This window comes from Ixodes scapularis, unplaced genomic scaffold (genome assembly GCF_016920785.2).
Source record: "Ixodes scapularis isolate PalLabHiFi unplaced genomic scaffold, ASM1692078v2 PGA_scaffold15__6_contigs__length_5221840, whole genome shotgun sequence".
Classification (NCBI taxonomy): Eukaryota; Metazoa; Arthropoda; class Arachnida; order Ixodida; family Ixodidae; genus Ixodes; species Ixodes scapularis.
The window spans coordinates 4,909,605-4,928,803 of NW_024609841.1; the positions used below are offsets into that span (position 1 = coordinate 4,909,605).

The 19,199-nt window shown below is 49.1% G+C and overlaps 1 protein-coding gene and 1 pseudogene across 1 annotated transcript in view; one reads left to right on the forward strand and one right to left on the reverse strand.

The window, feature by feature from the left end:
• LOC121835622 overlaps nt 1-5,425 on the forward strand; it is a 52,085-nt pseudogene extending 46,660 nt beyond the window's left edge.
• A 918-nt stretch (nt 5,426-6,343) lies between these two features.
• The window catches only part of LOC121835623 (connectin-like), a 52,556-nt gene continuing 39,700 nt past the window's right edge, over nt 6,344-19,199 (reverse strand). The window contains exons 2-3 of the mRNA XM_042290055.1: nt 6,696-6,918; nt 6,344-6,611 (exon numbers count right to left, since the gene is read on the reverse strand). Coding sequence (XP_042145989.1) covers nt 6,344-6,611; nt 6,696-6,918 — 491 coding nt within the window. The remainder of the gene's footprint in view (nt 6,612-6,695; nt 6,919-19,199) is intronic.

A 19,199-nucleotide genomic window follows, 5' to 3' on the forward strand; every position in this document is an offset into this window, starting at 1 on the left:
TTTTCAATAAGTGGTAGTATTTACCTCCTGCATTAAAGCAACGCTTTCGTGTGGTAAGGAAAGCAGTACTTTTTTCGCAACGCATCTTTGTGCAACGTCGGCGGCACTGTGATTACTATTTTTAAGTTCATATTGGTTTTAACAACAACCGTGTTTATTTTTTCTTGGTTTTAATGGCTACAAGTCAGACCTCTATTGCACTTTTGGTTGGCAATTTTTTAAGATCATCATATCCTAGCGGCGTCTTCGTTTTCTTATGTACACCATATCAAAGTAATGCATCCTTTAAAAAGCCTATTTTCGTCAGTGTTTAAAGTGTAACTACAAAACAGCTGGTAGTATCACGCACTGGCGAAGATGTGAATGCTTAGATTAATGGAATGATGGAACTTTGGAGATTATGCCGGTTTCGGTGATTGAAACGTATTTACATATTTAGCACACTCAGGCATTTATTTCAATGGCACTAGAGTTGTAACAGCGCGCGGACGAAATTTGTTTTTTCGTTGTTTTAGGTATTTTATTCTATGGCTCGTATTTAATCTCAAGTAACTAGCTATAAACAAAACGTCAGAATACATGCGGGAAATGTCTATTCCTTAGTGCAAGATGGAAGGTAGCCCTTCTAAATTGTAAAAGCTAATTCTCTCTTATAAGTTTGGCGCCTATCCTCGCTGTAGCAATTTCTTTTTCTTTTCTTTTTTCTTTTTTTTCTAATTTACCGCGATAGCGCTCAGGAGCTCGTGTCCCAGAAAATCACGCGTCGGCGTCAGCGTCGGTGGGACCGAAAAATCCCGGCATACACCTGGTGACGCCACGAGGGCTAAATTTCCCGCTAAGTTTGGCGGGAAAGGAGGGAAACTTTTTCTTTAAATTTGGAGGAAATATTTTTCACTATGTTTAGCGGGTCGATTGAGTCATGACGTCACGCCACATAACCTCGCGCGGGAATTTCAAACAACCCACAACGCTCACGTGTGACATCACGTGACACGTGGCGCTACCGACTAGACCACCCAAGCACGCCTCTGCGGCTTGGGAACGAGCGCGGGTGAAAAGGCTTGGCGAACAAGCCCAATAACGCTATTGCCTTCCACCCTTAAAGGGGCGATGCAACAATTTTCCTACATTGAATAAATACAGCTTAGAATTATTCCTTGACATTTAGGACCAACAAAACACAGGTGTTTTTTTTTTTTTTTTTTTGTTGTTGTTGTTGTTTTTGTTTTTTTTTTACTCTAGTAAACGGAAGTCGCAGAAAAAATCCGAGAAACGCGAACACCGTTTACCTTCTCAACTCGCAGCCGGAAAAAGCGCCCACGAGACCTGGAGCCGATTATAGACGTTTCCACTGTTTACAAAAATCCCAGTTCACACGTGCTAGCTATTGGCGACGTGAGTGATCGAAAGCGTACGTCACTGTGGTCGGTCTTCCACGATAGGCTGAATGCTGACTATGACGTCAGCAAAGGATATCCCATCGACGGAAATAAGAGTAATGTAAGAATCTCATTTTGACGGTGTTGGCAGTCTCGGTATGAGAGTGCTATGACTTCAAACTTCCACCATGCTCTTTACAAACAACATCAAACTTGTTGTTCAATAAGTAATGACGTCACGAGAGGTAACCATAGGAAAGCGCCACCAAAACATCTCGCCGCCAATACCGTCCGTTTCACTTTTAGTGACAGCGAGGCCGAGGCTACAAGCGTGAGCATGTGGCCCTGAACAATGCTTGCACTCCACAAGTGCGCGTGCTTCACAGGGACGCTGAAAGCCCGGAGCTCGCGCTTGCAGCATCAGCTGCGTCTGAAGCTAAGCTGAAACGAAGTATACGTCAGTCCAGCCAGCGCTCGCGCGCTGTAGACCTATTGCTCTATTACCCGAGCATCAAGGATAATGCAAGGATTGGTGTTCCACGCGCCTCACGTGCTGGCCACAGCAGTAGTAACTTTTCTAAAGCAAAAACCTAAAACAAAGTGTATTTTGCACGCGCGTTTGTCAACGCTTTATTTTGGTCGTTTACTTAGAATATTACATACGGGGAAGGCGTGCGCGTGTGACGCGTGGAACACCAATCCCTGCATTCTCCTTGATGCTTGGGTAATATAGCAAATGGTCTATTGCGGCCAGCCAGAAAGTGTGTCCGCATAAAACACAATCACAGTAATGAACGTGTCCTCAAACGTTTTTATGGAAAGATGTATACGCCGCCAATGTTTTTAACATAGCCACGCATCGTGGTTGGCAGTGCACAGGGCGCGCGCTGAGTTCCACGCATTGCTAAGGTTCGGCTATCTCCGTCATTCCAGCGATTCTGCACGAGCAGCTGCACGAATGTGTGTCAAGGCACTGACTGTAACGGGCCAAAATCAAATGCCTATGCAGTCTTCGTTTCCACTGTGTGAGCAGCATTTAAAGCTCTTCGCAGCGGGGATCGCAAAGCTCGATGACGCAATCCTGGGGATCGCATTGTTGGCATTATCCTCACAACTCCGTCATAAAGTTTTGCGAAAGAGAGCCTGAAAGAAAAGGTTCACTTTTATCCTTGGAATTCCAGCGCAACGAAGCTTCTTGTTCAGTGGCGTTGCGTTCAAGCACTTTTGGGTACCACTAGTGCCAGTACGCTGGTGTAAAGTGAGAAACTGTTTTACACAATAGCGACACTGACACCCCCCAAAAAAAAATTTTTATTTTTTGCCAGGCGCTTTATTATGGTGTCGGAGGACTACGCAATTAATATTTTGCAACAGAGTAGCGTATTTTTTTTAATAAAGCCAAAAGACGCAACTGCTCGAAACCGAAACCGAAACCCGACGGAGGTCGGAGAAGTGGAGAGAAGAGAATGAGTGGCGGAAGTCACGTGGCTACACCCGACCGTGCGTTTCTTTTTTTTTGTTTTTTGTTTTTTTTTTTCTCCTCTCCGTAGCAGACAACCCGACATGCGGCGTGCGATGCGGCGTGCGGGAACTGCTCGCCGTGCGATTCTTTTGCAGTTATGTTTGTTCCGCTCGTTGTTCTGTACTCCAAAATTAGTTATTTTGTACATTGAGGAGTTTGAGATGAGTAGTGAGTGCCCGTGGTGAATTTCCATGATCGGCTCCAAAAAGAATACACCAAGATGTTGCGTGAAGAGCTGGCTCACACGTCCTGCATCCGAAAAAAAGTGGCATTGTGCGACAGAGTTTCCGAAAGATCAACGGGATCGGGGCCAATGGCTGGCTGCAATACCTGTAGAACATATACGGGCACCTCGGAAAGCGGACGCTACCTGATTTATATGCTCCTTGCATTTTGTGGAAAGTGATTACATTGAGTTCGCAGGTGTCAAAATGGAAATCCCATACCATTTAATTCAGCGAAGTATCGTCCACAACATTTGTTTGCCATTTTTTTGTTTGTTTCTTCAGTGATGATTGGTAAAAAAAAGAAAAAGATATGTATACATCAAAAAATGTTTGAAAAAAAAAAATAAAGTTCCGCGTGGGGATCACCCGGTCCTACCGCGTGTGAAGCGGACGCCTTTCCCACTGAGCTACTGGGGCATCTCTTTTGCGGTGGATCTCTTTCCTTAGTAATAATTCAGCCGGTAAACTGTAAGTTGGAAAGTTTGCTGTCGATTTTTCTCTAGCAAAAGCACTCCCGGGTCGAAGTCGGGAAGCACCACGCTTTGGGGACATTCGCACCTAGTAAAGAAATCGTACGCGTGCATATTCAACTCGAAGTGGACACGTCGTGCTTGACGTTTGCGCGAGCCATGTCTTCAGCCACGAGAAGGGAGCGACGGCTCGGCGACGTCTTCGTGCAAATCGGCTTGGTCGCCGGGCGTGTCGTACGGGATGAATACCAATTCTTTTGATCAGTCCCAAATTTCTCTTTTAAAGGCAGACAAAATTCGCCGGTACCGCGAACGACAGTTATGAAATAGAGGTCCCACGCCCGTCGTCCGCTGCTATCGCCGTCCCGCGAGTCCCACGATACGCGAAACGACGAACGCAGAGAATGCTTCCGGTTGTCTGTGGAACTATTTTTTTCAATCAACGTATTTACAGCTTTTTTGAAGCCACAAAAAATGGGTTTCATATTTTTTTCTATTTTTAATATTGAGTGTGTGCCTTCAGTGACCCACGACTTTGATTAAATTTGGTGGTCGCATCGATACCTTAGAAAACGGCCCGTGACCTCGAAAAAGAGAGTGAGCGAGACTCGAACCGGCCAGTTCTTGATCGGTGGTTTTCGGGCGGAAAGAAACCGAATTTCGAGCCGCAAATTCTGTTCTGGGTAGTTGAGCTCTCATATGTCACGTACAACTAAAAACCTCGGCGAGCATAAATACCCTGTCAGTGTCCCTCTAAACCTTAAACGTCCCTCTAAGTTTTTTTTTTTTTTTTTTTTTTTGCCGATGTTGAGACGTTAATTTGCTATGGGTTGTTTAAAGGTAACATGCAAAGGAAAAAAAACAATTTTTTTTTAATGCAGCCTGGACGGGAACAGGATGCCGTAAAATGAATTTACAACGAACAAAAAATATTTTAAGAGCTATATTTACGACGCGAAGCGCATTTGTAGTTGGCACATGCCGGAGCCGCCACTGGTCACGTGCTATAAATCTGTCCACCGCCTTGCCGCACCGTCGCCTTGCCGCACCGCCGCCACGGCAAGCAGGGCGTGGCGCGCCACGCCCCCGCCGCCGGAAGGGAGCACTCCTGTGCGCCACTGCCGTCAATTTCTGACCGGCGCACAGGTCTATCGCGTGGTTTTTGCGCTCTTTCAGGAGCTTCCTTTGGTCTCTTGAAGTTGCTTATTAGCCTTATTTTTTTTTTTGCACTTGAAACGAAGATCTTTAAGTAACTTTTAGAGCCTTTATTAAACTCCCGAAAAAGCGCAAGCACCACGTTACCATAGTGGCCATTCACGTGACCACAGCGGCCTCGTTTCCGCGTGCTCCCCCGTGGCCGCGAACCTAAAAGTGTTTTTATTTTTTTTTTTTCGTGGTAAATTTTGTTGTATGACATTTTTTTTAAATCTAGACTGTTTAAATATTTTTTTACTTTGCATGTGTTTGTTTTAATTAGGTTGATTACGTACACCATAATAAACATACCCACTTCAATTTTGTTGGGTTTTTTATCCCCCCTCCCCACAATATCTTGACCAAGAGAGATAGAGCTCATGTTGAAACTTCGCCAACTTCCAGAGTTGCAGGATTTCAGTTCAAAAACCCAGGTATGGTGCGACAAACGAAATATTGTACAGTCTTTACATTTATTTTGTCCGAAATGCCACGGGACCTTTTCAGAATTCGGCTATCATTGATGACCGCGACATGTACATAGCACACCGAGCATAGGTGAATCTTGCGATTAAAATAGACTTCATATCTTAACTCATCTCTCATTCAGAGCTTTTCAAAATAAATAAGTAATATTCCCACTTCATTCCGGAAACCTGCTTGCGCAACTGAAATATGTAATGTTTTAAATGAACCTAAAATGAGGTATCCTTACTCCTGGGCATTGAAACAGAAAACAAATAACGATCACTCGGAGAACTTGGTTTCTTTAGAACCAAAACAAACTCAACGACTCAAGAATGCCTTTGCTCGTACACTTCATAAACAAGACGAACACGAGTTTTGGCAGTCATTAAAATTATACTCTCAGCCGTGCCTGCACTGTACTGGCCTACTTTGCACTCCCAAAATCGATCATTATTATTTCTTTAGTTTGTATAGCAAATTATAAGGATATCGGTATCATGCTGTGATTCTTGTTAAGTCTCAGTGCCGAAAGGGCCTGACGCCTATTTTTACTACTGACACTGCACAGCCACTGGGTGCTATCCAATTAACCCTTCTCATTGGCTATACGCTTAAAGAAAGGTCAATGATTGGTGTTCCTGCCGTGCATCTTAGAAGGCAATATGGTGCTTTTGAGAGCGTAGTAAGTTCAAGTCGTAGAGTTAAGAGTGACACAGTCATATCAAACAAGGGCGAATGAACAGTGAAAAGGGCGCACGCCCCAACTTCACTCGGACATAAGAACACGAGGCTTTTGCTTTGTCCACACCACGTGACATGAACTACGTTAACAGACAATAACAAAACAAAGTCACCTCAACCCTGCAATTTATCGGGGTTTTCAACATTCAGCAACGACGCACAATCAATTTCTCAAAAAAAAAAAAAAAACATAAAGTACACAACCGAGCAACACGCCACAGCGGTTCATGATCACAGACCGACGGCCAGTCCTCGCGGCATTGTCCTTCGCACCAGGACCGACCACAAGAACCGACCAGTACCACCCTGTCCCCGTTCGCAGTCGTCGCACTGCGCGATCACCTACACGTCGACATGGCGGCCGCCGCCAAACAGGACCAGAGGAGGCCGACTAGGCACCGTCCGGCGTCCGTCAGTAGACCGGAAGCAGCCCCGTTGCCCCTGTGCTGCTGCTGTGCCCTGGACGATGACGCCAGCACATCCGCGCCCTTTTCGCTGATTCAAGACGACCTCGATGTCGTTCTTCGTCAGCTGCGCATCATCGTCGTTGCCGGCTTTGTTCTTCTCGTCGGGATCGATGTCGGGATCTGGAGAGGCCCCGTCGTTAATCCTGTTACCGGACTCGTCCGCGGCTGCCTTGTGCCCTTTCCCGGCGGCGGTCGGCGGCGGCGGGGCCGAAGCCTTTCGGGTGGCGGAGTGGGCGATGGCGGCGGCGCTGCGGAACCCTGGCCTGGCGTAGTCGGCGGGGCAGCCCAGCTGGCTGGCGCTGAGTCGGGACACCTTGCTGCTGCTCAGGTTGCCGCTGGCTTGGAAGTCGCACTTGACGTGCCTCAGCTCGCGCCGGAGCTTGTCGTTCCTGGTGGCGTTCTCCAGGTGCAGCATCCACACAAGGCGGCAGTCGCAGCTGAACTTGTTGCCTGGAGGAAAACGAGAACCGTTTATCGATCGATTGATTGACTTGATTGACTAATCGGCAGATGATCTGTGTAATTGACAAACTGCCTGACTTAGCTTATGCTTTTTATGACGTCCCAATTATTATGTCCCGCCAGCATCATGGGTTGTATGCACATTTAAGGGGACTAAAAACAAAGGATTTATTGTAAAAGCATTTGTTGGGCTAGATGCGGATGACTGTTTTCAACCACGGTTGAAAAGCCCTAAAAAGACGAACAGAAATACGAAGTAATCATCGGCGCTACTCACAACTGCATTTAAAAAATGAAAGCCGTTTACAACTCCTTGTAACGCCGAATTAGAGCGCAGCTCTTGAGGAGGAGGAGGAGGGAAAGGTGCTGAGGGTCACGTGTTCTCAGGGAAGGGGGGGGGGGGGGGTCAAGCGACCTACCAGAGAAATTTTTCCGCTAGATTAATTTTTTCGCTAGATTTAGCGGGGAAATGTTTCCGCTAGATTTAGTGGGGAAATGTTCCCGCTAGATTTTGCGGGAAAATTTTTCCTTGGAATTTTCCGCTAGATTTAGCGGGGAAATTTTTCCACTGGAATTAGCAGGGAAAGTTTTCCGCTAGATTTAGCGGGGAAATTTACCCATAATGCACCGCGCGGTTAGGCCGACGCCGCTTAAGCCGCAAACGGGCGCCTAAGAGCTGCGCTCTAAAACAGCGATAGAAGTACATATAGATATATATATCTGGATGAACCTATAGCCCCTTGGCTATGCATGCGCCAGGATACGCGCCATTCAACCAGTTTACATACATTTATATATATATAAAAAAGAAGTATATCGGCATCACACAATGCAATCGACGTGTAGTTGACGCCTTGGGGCCCCCTCTTCCTTATAAAGTATGGTTCTCTCAGTTCGCGTGCTTTTTGATTCTTGTTTCTGCCTATAGAATTTTGTTGTCACCGAATCGTGGCTCACATTTGCAGGCCTTACAGGGCGTGGATGAGCGAAATTCCCTGATACGGTCTTGATGAATGCGGCCGGAGCCATCCTACAGAAAGTAAAAAACCGCACAACCCGGAGCGTGACGCAGTCGGCAGAGAGCGACATAAGTCCTGAAGTCGTACCTTACGTATACAAAATGTTGCATAACCTCAAGAGGGTCGGGAACACGTATGAAGTGCCTCTCGTGTTTTCAGCTCCCAAGAAACTTGGCCAAATGTGTCCTCGAATGGCTAGTGAAAGCAAAAACGAGCGAGGATTTGGTACGAAGCACGTCAGAACATGTATCGAATGCGTCACGGTGGTCGTGTATGAGATACCGCTAACGTGTGGAAACTATTACGTTGGGCAAACGGCAAAGTGCACCAATGACCGTTTGAGGGTGGGTGCATAACATTCGAAGACAAGTGATGGGGCACATTTGCCCACGCAGTGTAGGGCCTGCAAATGTGAGCCACGCTTCGGTGATACCAAGATTCTAGGTAGAAGCCCGATTCAAAGACCACGCGAACTGCGAGAGGCATACTTTATCCCTGCGCATGTGTAGCCTGAGTGACGATAGGTGTATCAACATATACATGTATATGTGTGCTTCTATATTCTTTTTTCGAATACATTTGTTAGTAGCGCCCTTGTTTGTCTTCTCTTGTGTTCGTCGTTTTAGCGCTTTTAACCATGGCTCAAAAAGGATCCATTGTCGAATCACCGTTGCAAAGAAATTATATAAAGCGTAAATAAGTTTTGTATAACTGACGCGGGTGGTCCTAGAACGTCAAGTAGCTAGGTATTGTTCCGACATCCGAGGAAAGGGTATTGACTGAAATAGATTAAGTCAGCTAGAGTTGATAGTCTCCCAAATTATAACATGTTGGGAGAGGAGGTGCTTGGAGACAGCTACACTTGGTGTGAAAGGCCCATAGTCAACGAAAAACATAAAAACTATAAGGTCTCAAAAATTACGCACATTTCACGTCACGCAAAATACAGTGGCTAAGCCAGCCGATGCGTGAAGCATTCGTGACATTCTTCTTGGTCACACGCGGAACATTCAATCAAGATGTCCGGAAGCCCAAATGTTCTTCAAAACTATCACGAGGTACATCATCAGCTTCCACGCAATAAATGTTCTGGGAAGTACAAACAAACCTAGAAGGCAGCAGACACTGGTAAGACTTTGAAAATAAACCCCCTGCAGGAGGAATCAAAATCGACGAACTGTTTCGCCAAGAGACTTAGTTGTGTGCCTCTCAAGCCGCGGTCATGCGTTGTTCCCTGCAGACATGATGGCAACATTATCTGCGAGCACGCCTCAAGCAGCTTCCAAGCACGTTGCTCCATGCATACTTTGAACATGGCAGGCTTTGTACGTACAATCGAACAGGGAATTCGCATATAAGGCATGCCTCTGACGGTGTTTGCACACTTTATGTGTTGTAGAAACTATGAGCAGTGTGCCCGTGGCTTTAGAGAAAAGCCGGCTAGTGTTCTCACTGTGCGGCGTGCCTAGGTGATGCCTAGGAATAAATAAAGCTACCCTAGAAGCTTAATGAAGTAAAACAATAATCTCACTTCGTTATTCTTCCTACATTGATTCGGAAAAAGTACAGCGTACATGGATTCCCTGCTCGCAGAAGCTCCTGTATGTATATTGCCTCAAGATGCACGCCGAACGTCAGCCATCGATTTTTCTTTAATCAGCTCTGCTAATGAAAAGGGCGAGCGGTTTCGCAAATGAGGATAGCGGACCGTATTGCGCCCCTCCCAGCAGCATGCAGTCTCGGTAGCGGGTGCTTTCCAAGAAGAAAATGGAGGCATCAAGTTAGAAAGAAAGAAGAAATCGGGAACTGGCAATACCAGAGCAAACAAAAAATAATAAATAAAAGAGGCAGACGAGAACATTGGGGATGAGTAAAACGAGAGGGAAGCCTAAATTAATATCCGGGAATTATTAATTAGCGGGAAATTGTCTCTACACAACAGCAGTTCCGCTAACCCGGGAAACTTCAACACGTTCAGCAGCGGGTCTCGCACCGTGCGTAAGTTAACGAGTACAACCGGTAAATAAGATAATGACCTCTCCAGAAAGATTTCGAATTCTAGCTTCAGAAAATTTGTCGAAGAGCAGGCGACGGTGGTTATTGGACTATACGCGACTGAAAAATATCGTACATTTGTTGGCAGTCCTTGTGGCGAGGACAAGACAAAGTCTCCAAGATACGGAAGCAAAAGAAGCATCCACCTCTTTGTGCCACCGAGACAACACTGATTTCATAGCGTGAGACTTATCACCTTTCTCGTTAGCTGATCCGATTAATCAAAAAGCCAGGAAAACTGTTCCGTGTTCATTTCGGTGGAGTACACAGACGGAGATTTCTGAGGGTGTAGACAAAACAAGAAGCACCAAATAGAAAATAAAAACAGGAGGCAATTTTTCTTCTGCTTTGCCAATCTTGACATTTCTGTGGTCCGTGGAAACCGAGTTGGAAAGGTATTATAAGCGGGACCAAGGATTTGCTGAGTTCACGAAGAAATATTACGTTCCCTCTTCGGCTCAATTTAGGCTTCAGAAAGGAAACGCCTTTTTGCTTTCTATGGTTTTTTGCCCGGATCAGCGATTGAATCCGGCGGCTCCGGCACGATCCTGGAGGTCGAACAATGCGCCATCAAGAAAGGAGATTACATGTAATTCATAAGAAAAAACGCACTTAATTCTTGTTCATCCGGGTCGTGTTTGAGATCATAAAGAAGGCCAACATACGACATCCCCCCAAGTAATCAGAAAGGCGCCGTTTTTTTTCCTCCAGGTTAGAAGGTGAGAAGCGATAGATTGGCTCTTCTCATTGTGGATACAGTTTAATTGGCGCTTCAGATGTGGATTTAAAAAAAACACCAAAAAATTGCTTTTTTTTTTTGGGGGGGGGGGGAGGTTGGAATATTATCTTCAAGTGTATTTGCGTCTCCAGCTCGTTGCTCGCCCTCTCGTGGCAGAAACGAAAAGCGCTCTAACGAGGGTTCCCCGGTTCTCCTTGAAGGAAAGTGTGTGTGTGTGTGTGTGGGGGGGGGGGGGGGGGGGGAGGGGGGCTATGCAAGACGGCGAGACAAAGGGACCGGCACATTGCCGCCTGGTGCGATGTCCCCGCCCCTTCTTCCCGCCATCTTTCATAACCCCCCTGCTCAGCGGGCACGGCGGAGCAGCTCGCGACCATGGCTCGGCAACAGCCAGCTCTGAATGCAAACAGCACTCTTCACTGTATCATTGTAATGTTGCATTCCATATCGGATTCGTACCATACTGTTTCGCCGGTTTTCCAACGTGAACGAAAGGTGCCGCAGTGAACGTACCTGCAAGCGGGTAAGCGTTCATCTGTAACTGAAAGGCGGAGATCGGCAAAACGATTGCGTGCAAAAATAATTTAAAAAAAAATTATTTTGGAAAATTTAGCAATTTGAAAAATAATTACGGAATCGCTTTTCTCCGCACGTTTGTTTCAAAATAACTGGTGTCAAATTTGGTACCTTTACCGATTATAAAACATCGTGGCTTTGATAGCCCTAAGTGCTTTACCCACAATTAATGCCTGGACATAGATTAGTCGTACTAGACAGATTATTTTAATTGGTGTAGCACTTTTTTAATTTATACCTTGTGTGCTCTGCGGCCCATCATGGGCCAAAAGAACGTGTGCTCCGCGCCCGGCGCGCAACGTGCGCGCGAGCCACGTTGGAGGCGCGGGGCTCGGGAGTCGGTTGGCTGCCGCCAGACAGTAAAGGTGTGTTCTGTGAGATCTGCCTCGTTGGTCCTTCTTGCGGGTGAGCAGTAGCACCGAACCCTACATTATTTGGCGCTCCACGCGAGGCCTACTGCTCCCCCGCGGGTTGGACCGCAGGCTTTTAGCCCGTTTTAGGCGTGTTCGCCCGGTTTTCTCGCTTTCGCCATCCCCGATAGGCCTACGTGGTCGTTCGACTAGGCTTCGGCCACCGGACGCCATCTTTGCCATCGGGGCTTGGCCGTTCTGAATAGTGTGCATATTGTAGTATATCGCGTGTTCTTCTTTTCTTTCGTGTTTTGTTTTGTTTTTGTGTTGGGCTGTTTTTCTGCGGTTGCTACTGCGATGCAGACCCGCCATAGAGCCGCCGCAGACCAAGGCGAGACCGGAGAGGGGCCTGACCCGACGTCCATGGACCTGATGGCTCGGGTGGCCAACCTGTGCGACAGCGTCGCGCAACGCCTGGTCCTGGCTGACCACGGACCCCAAGGGCAAGGGCCACGACCCCAAGTGCCGGTTCCGTTGTACACGGGCTACGACGACCGGAAGTCCGTGGCCGAATTCCTGGCCGAGCTGGCGGCCTATAAGCTCGCCACGGGAGCCTCGGACGAGTACGTCCTTGCGCGGGTGCTGCCCGTGGCGTTCCAGGCTAGCGCCGCCCGCTGGTGGCGCATCGTGGCCCCCTTCCTCACCTGGGAAGACTTTCGGCGGAAGTTTCAAGATGAGTTTCTTCCACCTGGGTACCAGTCTCGAGTCCAGCGAGAACTGGAGCGCCGGACCCAGCACCCGGACGAGACCCTCGTCGAATATGTACGGGTGATGCAGGAGCTCTATGAAAGAGCCTGCCCAACGACGTCAGAGTCGGACAGGGTTGCTCGGGTGATGCAGCAGAGCCACCCAAGATTCCGGCCCTACCTGCATGGCCGCACGTACTCCACCCTGGAGCAACTGGCCCGGGACGCTCACGGCATACAAGAGACGCTCCTGGCCGAGCTGCAGTATCGGCCTCCGCCACCGCCTGAAGAAGCTCTTGAGCCGTCCTGTGCCTGGCGAGCTCCCGGGCCCAGAAGAGGTCCGACTCAGCGCCAAACCCTGGATGGCGCGGTCTTTCCCCCCCGTGCGCTGGACTCCTACGCCTTCGGGCAATGGGAGCGCGGGAGACCACTCGATGGTTCGGACCCCCGGCTACGTGCCCGGCCGGCTGGATCGAGACTACGGCAGGGTGAAAGCCGTTTAAGGTCCTTCCCCCGCAATGCCAACCGGGGCGCCGATCGCTGGTCCAACGAGGGACACCAAGAAGGGCCGCAACGACAAGCGCAGGCAAGCCAGACGCACGGCCCTGACCGGCGCAACTCGGTGCGGTGCTTCGGCTGCGGTCGCCATGGCCACTTCCGGCGTGACTGCCCCGACCTACTGCGCAACAGCAATGCAGCCTCGGGAAACGAGTACGGCCGGTGGCGTTGACCCCTGAACGCCTGCCGGCCGCGATGACCATGGACAACTCGGCAAAACTTCCATCGGTATGTCGAATTCAGCCTGACCTTGAGCTAATTGAGCCTCGTATGACAGTTACAGTGCTCGGAATAGCTGTGGCAGCGCTGATTGATACCGGTGCGAGTCTGTCGCTTATTGGGGACTACCTGATTGAACGGTGCAAAGAGCAGAAAGCCAACCTGCGCGAGACTAACGTGCGCTTACAGCTAGCGTCAGGACCAGAAATGCTCGCGAGTCAAGCCGTGAGGTTACAGATCGGGTTTAACGAGAAAAAACGCCGTCAGCGTTTCGTTTGCTTACCTGGTCTCACGGTACCGATTATTTTGGGGCGAGATTTCATTTTCGGGGAGAACCTGGTTCTGGACTTTCCGAACAAAGGCTACCGGTTGGGTAGTGACGCGCAACTGATCCCATTTACCAGACGAGAGGATTGTATCGTCAGTGTCGATAACGTTGGCGTTAGAACGCCTGCTTTGCGACTCCCATGTGCGGTAAGCGATTCTTTGCAGAAGTGTCCTGCTACGGACCAGCAAAAGCGGCGTCTCCAAAGACTCCTTGAGGAGTTTTCGCCGATGTTCACGGAGAACCCCGGCAGAACCGGTGTCTTAAAGCACTCAATTGACACCGGGAATACACGGCCTCTACGCTGCAACCCTCGACCAATCAGCGTACACAAGCGAGCCCTGCTGGACAAGGCGCTCCAAGAGATGATCGACACGGGTGCAGTACGTGAGTCACAGAGCCCTTGGGCCTTCCCGATCGTCCTTGCCCCCAAGAAGGATGGAACGGCTCGGCTTTGCGTCGACTACCGGCGCCTGAATGCGGTAACCGTTCGTGACGCCTACCCGTGCCCCTCGATTGAGTCGATCATGTACAACTTGGGAAACGCGAGTTTTTTCACGACTCTTGACTGCAGTCGCGGTTTCCTCCAGATAGAGGTCGAGCCCGCTGACATTGAGAAAACAGCATTCACATGCTACAGAGGGTTGTACGAGTTTGTGCGCATGCCTTTCGGCTTGAGCAACTCTCCTGCCACATTCCAGCGTCTTATGGACATTGTGCTTGGAGACGCACGGCACAACTACGCCATGGCATATATGGATGACGTAGTAGTCTTTTCACGCACGTTTGAAGAACATCTTGTGCACCTTCGGACTATTCTCGAACGCATGCAGAATGCTGGTTTGACAGTTCACCCGGGAAAAATGCAACTGGCAACATCTAAGATTAACCTGCTCGGTTTTGTAATCGACGATGGATTGCTTCGCCCTAACGAGGACAAGCTGAGGGCTATAACTGAGTTTCCTCCCCCACATGATGCAAAGAGTTTGCAGAGATTTCTTGGCATGGTTGGATTTTACCGCCAGTTTATTCCCCACTGTGCAGAGATAACGCGGCCTCTGAACGAACTGCTGCGCAAAGGCGTCAAATGGCGTTGGACGGAGGCACAGCAAAATGCTTTCCTTCAACTGTCCAGAGCTATTGCTGAGACAGCATCTTTGAAGCTCCCAGACCTCAACCGTCCGTTTGTGCTGCAAACCGATGCGAGCGGCTACGGTTTAGGCGCTGTGCTGCTTCAAGACTTTGATGGTGTCTTACGACCCGTAGCGTTTGCTAGCCATACGTTGACAGCAGCTCAGCGGAATTACAACGTTTGCGAGCTTGAGTGCCTAGCCACCATATTCGCCCTGCAGAAATTCAACATGTATCTTGATGGCGCGCGCTTTGTGATCCAGTCGGATAATGCCGCCTTGTCTTGGCTTCAGCGGCTGGAAAATCCGGCAGGACGATTAGCACGCTGGGCACTTACGCTTCAGAAATATGACTATACCATTGTGCACAAGCCAGGCTCCCAAAACAAAGTTGCAGACGCTTTGTCGCGCGCTCCGCTCGGCGAAGAGCACGTGCCTGAGGATGCCAATGTTGTGACTGCGATAGATGCTGGCTCGCGCTGGGGTACTTTGATTAGCCGAGATGAGCTTCGTGCTGCACAGCAGAACGATGGACTTTGTCGCAGGGTCTCTGAGTGGTTATCTTCACGAGACCGACGTGGCAACAGAGACGCTGACATGGGTTTTGACTCGTACTTGCTGGCCGAAGATGGTCTGCTCCTCCGGTACATACCTCAGATCGACGACGAGGAGGGTGGCTCCACAGACACTCCATTTCGAGCCGTGATACCTCGCCGACTTCGCACGTCCTTCATTAGATACTACCATGACTCTGCTTTGGCTGGTCACAGTAGTGGCTGCAAGACTTTTGAAAAGTTAAGCCGTACTGCAACTTGGCCAGGAATTCGTCAGGACGTGCTGAGGTACGCTCGTTCATGCCCGGTTTGTCAAAAAGCCAAACCGCGCGGTGGTCAGCCCCCTGGTCTCATGCAGCCAGTCGTGAGTCGGTCCCCATGGGAATGCGTTGCTGTCGACGTCATGGGACCTTTCCCACGCAGTCCGCGTGGTAACCAGTACTTGTTGGTTGTCACGGATCACTTTAGCAAGTGGGTGGAGCTATTTGCATTACGGTCGCTGACGTCCAAGAAAATCTGGTCGTGTCTGATGGAGACGTTCACACGCTTCGGATTTCCGGCGAAATTGATTAGCGACAACGCTACTTACTTTGCCAGCAAAGTGTTCCGAGACTCATGTGCCGCATTGGGCATACAACACAAGCGGACGTCTCCCTATCACCCACAGGCAAACATCACAGAGCGGGTGAACCGAAACCTAAAATCGATGTTAATAGCTCACACCGAGCGTCACCCTGACTGGGACGCAAAGCTCCCAGAGCTCGCGTTCGCAACTCGCACAACCGTTAACCGGTCTACAGGTTTTACGCCAGCTTGCCTTAATTTCGGAAAAGAGCTGACTTTCCCGCTGGAAAACACTTGCACGACCAACAACCGTGGCGCTGCTCGCTCATACGGTCAGTTCGCAGGAAGCCTACGACGCAGACTCAGGGACATCGTTCGTGATGCCCGGGAGAGCTTGGACGCCGCACGGCTTCAGCAGGCTGAGCAGTACAATCGTGGCCACCGGGACGTGCAATTCGAAGTTGGAGATCTTGTACTCCGACGGACAGACCCACTTAGTGACGCCTCCAGAGGTTTCACAGCTTCCCTGGCAAACAGGTGGGATGGTCCGTATCGAGTGCGAGACAAGGTCTCACGCCTCACGTACACGCTCGTTCATTGTGAGTCTGGACGACTCGGTGGACCCGCTCATGTCACCAACCTCAAACGGTATTATGAATCGGATGACGAAGTTCTCTCGCAGGTGGAGAGTGATGCCGATCCGGGTTATAATTAAAAATAAACTTAATTCTGCAAGGACTCTTTTTGATGTTGGTGACGAAGACGAAGACGAAGACTTAGAAAATGCGCGTTGCATTAGGCTTTGAAGAGAACTAGTTTCCGCACCATACAGATTGTGCGCGTAGTTCTGTGCGATATACACCGACAGTGTGCTCGCAAATTTAGCCAGTCTATTGCCGCGCCCAACGTACCGACGCTTTCTTGTAGAAGTCTCTCCAGAAGACAACTGTTGATTCTTTTTTTTTCCTTTCGTTCTTTTCGAACCTTCGACATGTCTCGCTACCGCCTCAACCGTTGCCGGAGGTTCTCTCAACCCCTTCGACGAGCCACGTGGTTTCGGGGACTACGGCAACGCAGTGGGCGGCCGAGGACCCTCTACCGGCCCTAGCTACGCCGCAAAATCAGCAGCCCCGGCTGCGGCTACAACGACGGCTACGGGGCGCAGACCAACGGAGACCAGGACCGCAACGGAGGTCCACCAGAGCCCGACGTTACCAGCGACGGCTCCGGACGTGCCCACTCGTCCTTAAGCGGCGGACCAGCATCAGGGGTCTCCGGTGATGGTGCTCAACTCTGACAAGATGAACACCGAGAAGCTCTTTAACCTGCTCTGCCAGTACGGCAACATTCGTCAAGATCACTAAAGAACAAGAACGGCTGTGTCATGATGCAGATCGGGACTTCATTGGCAACTGCAACAACCGCATCACCAATCCGGAGGCGGCCTCCACGAACCGCATCCGGCCGCCTGCACCGTCACAACCCCCTCCTCCTCTACCACCAACAACCAGAGAGGACAGCCACGGAGCCAGAGGACAGAGAAGGGGGAGGGGGGGGGGAAGTTTGTGGGCTCTGCGGCCCATCATGGGCCAAAAGAACGTGTGCTCCGCGCCCGGCGCGCAACGTGCGCGCGAGCCACGTTGGAGGCGCGGGGCTCGGGAGTCGGTTGGCTGCCGCCAGACAGTAAAGGTGTGTTCTGTGAGATCTGCCTCGTTGGTCCTTCTTGCGGGTGAGCAGTAGCACCGAACCCTACAATCTTAATCGAAAATGATACATTTGGCACCCGTGTTGATAATTTGCCAACATTGGATTGCCATAGCTGTTCGCCCCTTTGAAATTAGGTCATAAGAACGTATTATATAGGAGCTTGAAAAGCTACGTGTTAGGGTACCTTAACTTTATTATAACTGATACTAATTGCGGGTCCCGGTAAACGCCATACCCACAAAAATACGACGTAATACTAAAATGGATTTTAAACAAAAACCTTAGTCTCTTTTCTTTTCAGCGTGTGACCATACCCACAAAAATACGAGGTACTGTAGTACTAACATGGATTTTACGTAAAGAACTCATTCTCTTTTCTTTTCAGTGCGTGAAAAACTGATATCGTTATCAAGATAGCCAACGCTTAAAAAAAAAAAGTTTTTGTCGCTTGTTTTGGATTTTGGTTTTGGATCATAAACAGGCACCGAAAAATGCAAGGACAAGAAGAGAGATAAACATTGGCGCTTCTTCTTGTCCTTATGTTTTTCGGCGCCTGTCTACGATCATGTACCAACTGGCCCGAATCGCCCTATTAATGATAGTTTCCGCTTTTCGCGGTGAGAACAACGTTTCTTAATTCATATTTTTATATTATAAACTTATTACCCGTATCGATATTTTGTTAAACTTTGATTGATTTCAAAATTCATGTGCTGGTAATGATTCTGAAGCAAATAATCATCTTGATGCCTAAAAAAAAAAAAAGAAACATTACAGGAATAAAAGGTTCAAAGCGCGAAAGAAACAGAAAAGGAAGATACGCAGACGACAGGAGAGGCGCTTTACTCTCAGCTTTTGTGTCTTTATGGCAGCATCGACACCTATATATGCACATAACCCCTACCCGCGTCACAACCAATCGCACACTCAAGAGCAGCTTTCCAAAAACGTCATTTCACATTACAGGACCCGCAGTTCATCGTTCCACAAAAAAGTTAGTAAGGTGCTAAGAATGAAAGAGCCGTGAAAATGTTTCGTGCGACTAGAATTTCGCACGAAACATTTTATGACTCTTTTATTTCGTGAAATGATTAGAATGTCTGCCGGAACGGCATGTCGTCTGCAAAGAATTCTTCGCAGACGACACCACGTTCATGCATGCTGTCCTAGGTACCGCAGACGACCAGCCCCTCCGGCAGATAAAAATCAGACAAGTGCGTTGCTTTGACACACTTGTCGCGACAAGACCTTGCGAGTGTTTGCCTCGACTTTCGAGATTGGAAACTACGTGGCGGGAAAGTGCGAATTGTAAGTTGTTTCTGGCGCTAGGAATCCCATTTCCAGAGTCAGGACTGTCCACATCGAAAGGCGCGAGTGGATGTCCGGCGGCTCTCCAAATTTAACGTGGGAGCTCGAGAGGCCTAAAATGGGAAGGGACTGCGCCGTCTATTCCTGGGAAGGAGAATAAACAGTCCACGTTCGCCTGCGAACCGCGGGCCTGGCTTTCCCGCGGGGAAACTTCTTGGACGCGGAACGTGGGGAGGGGCACGTGGCCACAGCACTCTTATTTTCGGTTTGTTCGGGGGGTGCTGTCGCACGGGAGAAACTAAGTGTGAAAACCTTGTCAACCGTGCACTTCAACTTGCAGCGTTGAAAGGGTGAACCCTGGAGCGGAGTGAACGGAAATAATTTCATAGTCAAGGCAATTCTAATACGAAAGACAATCTGCA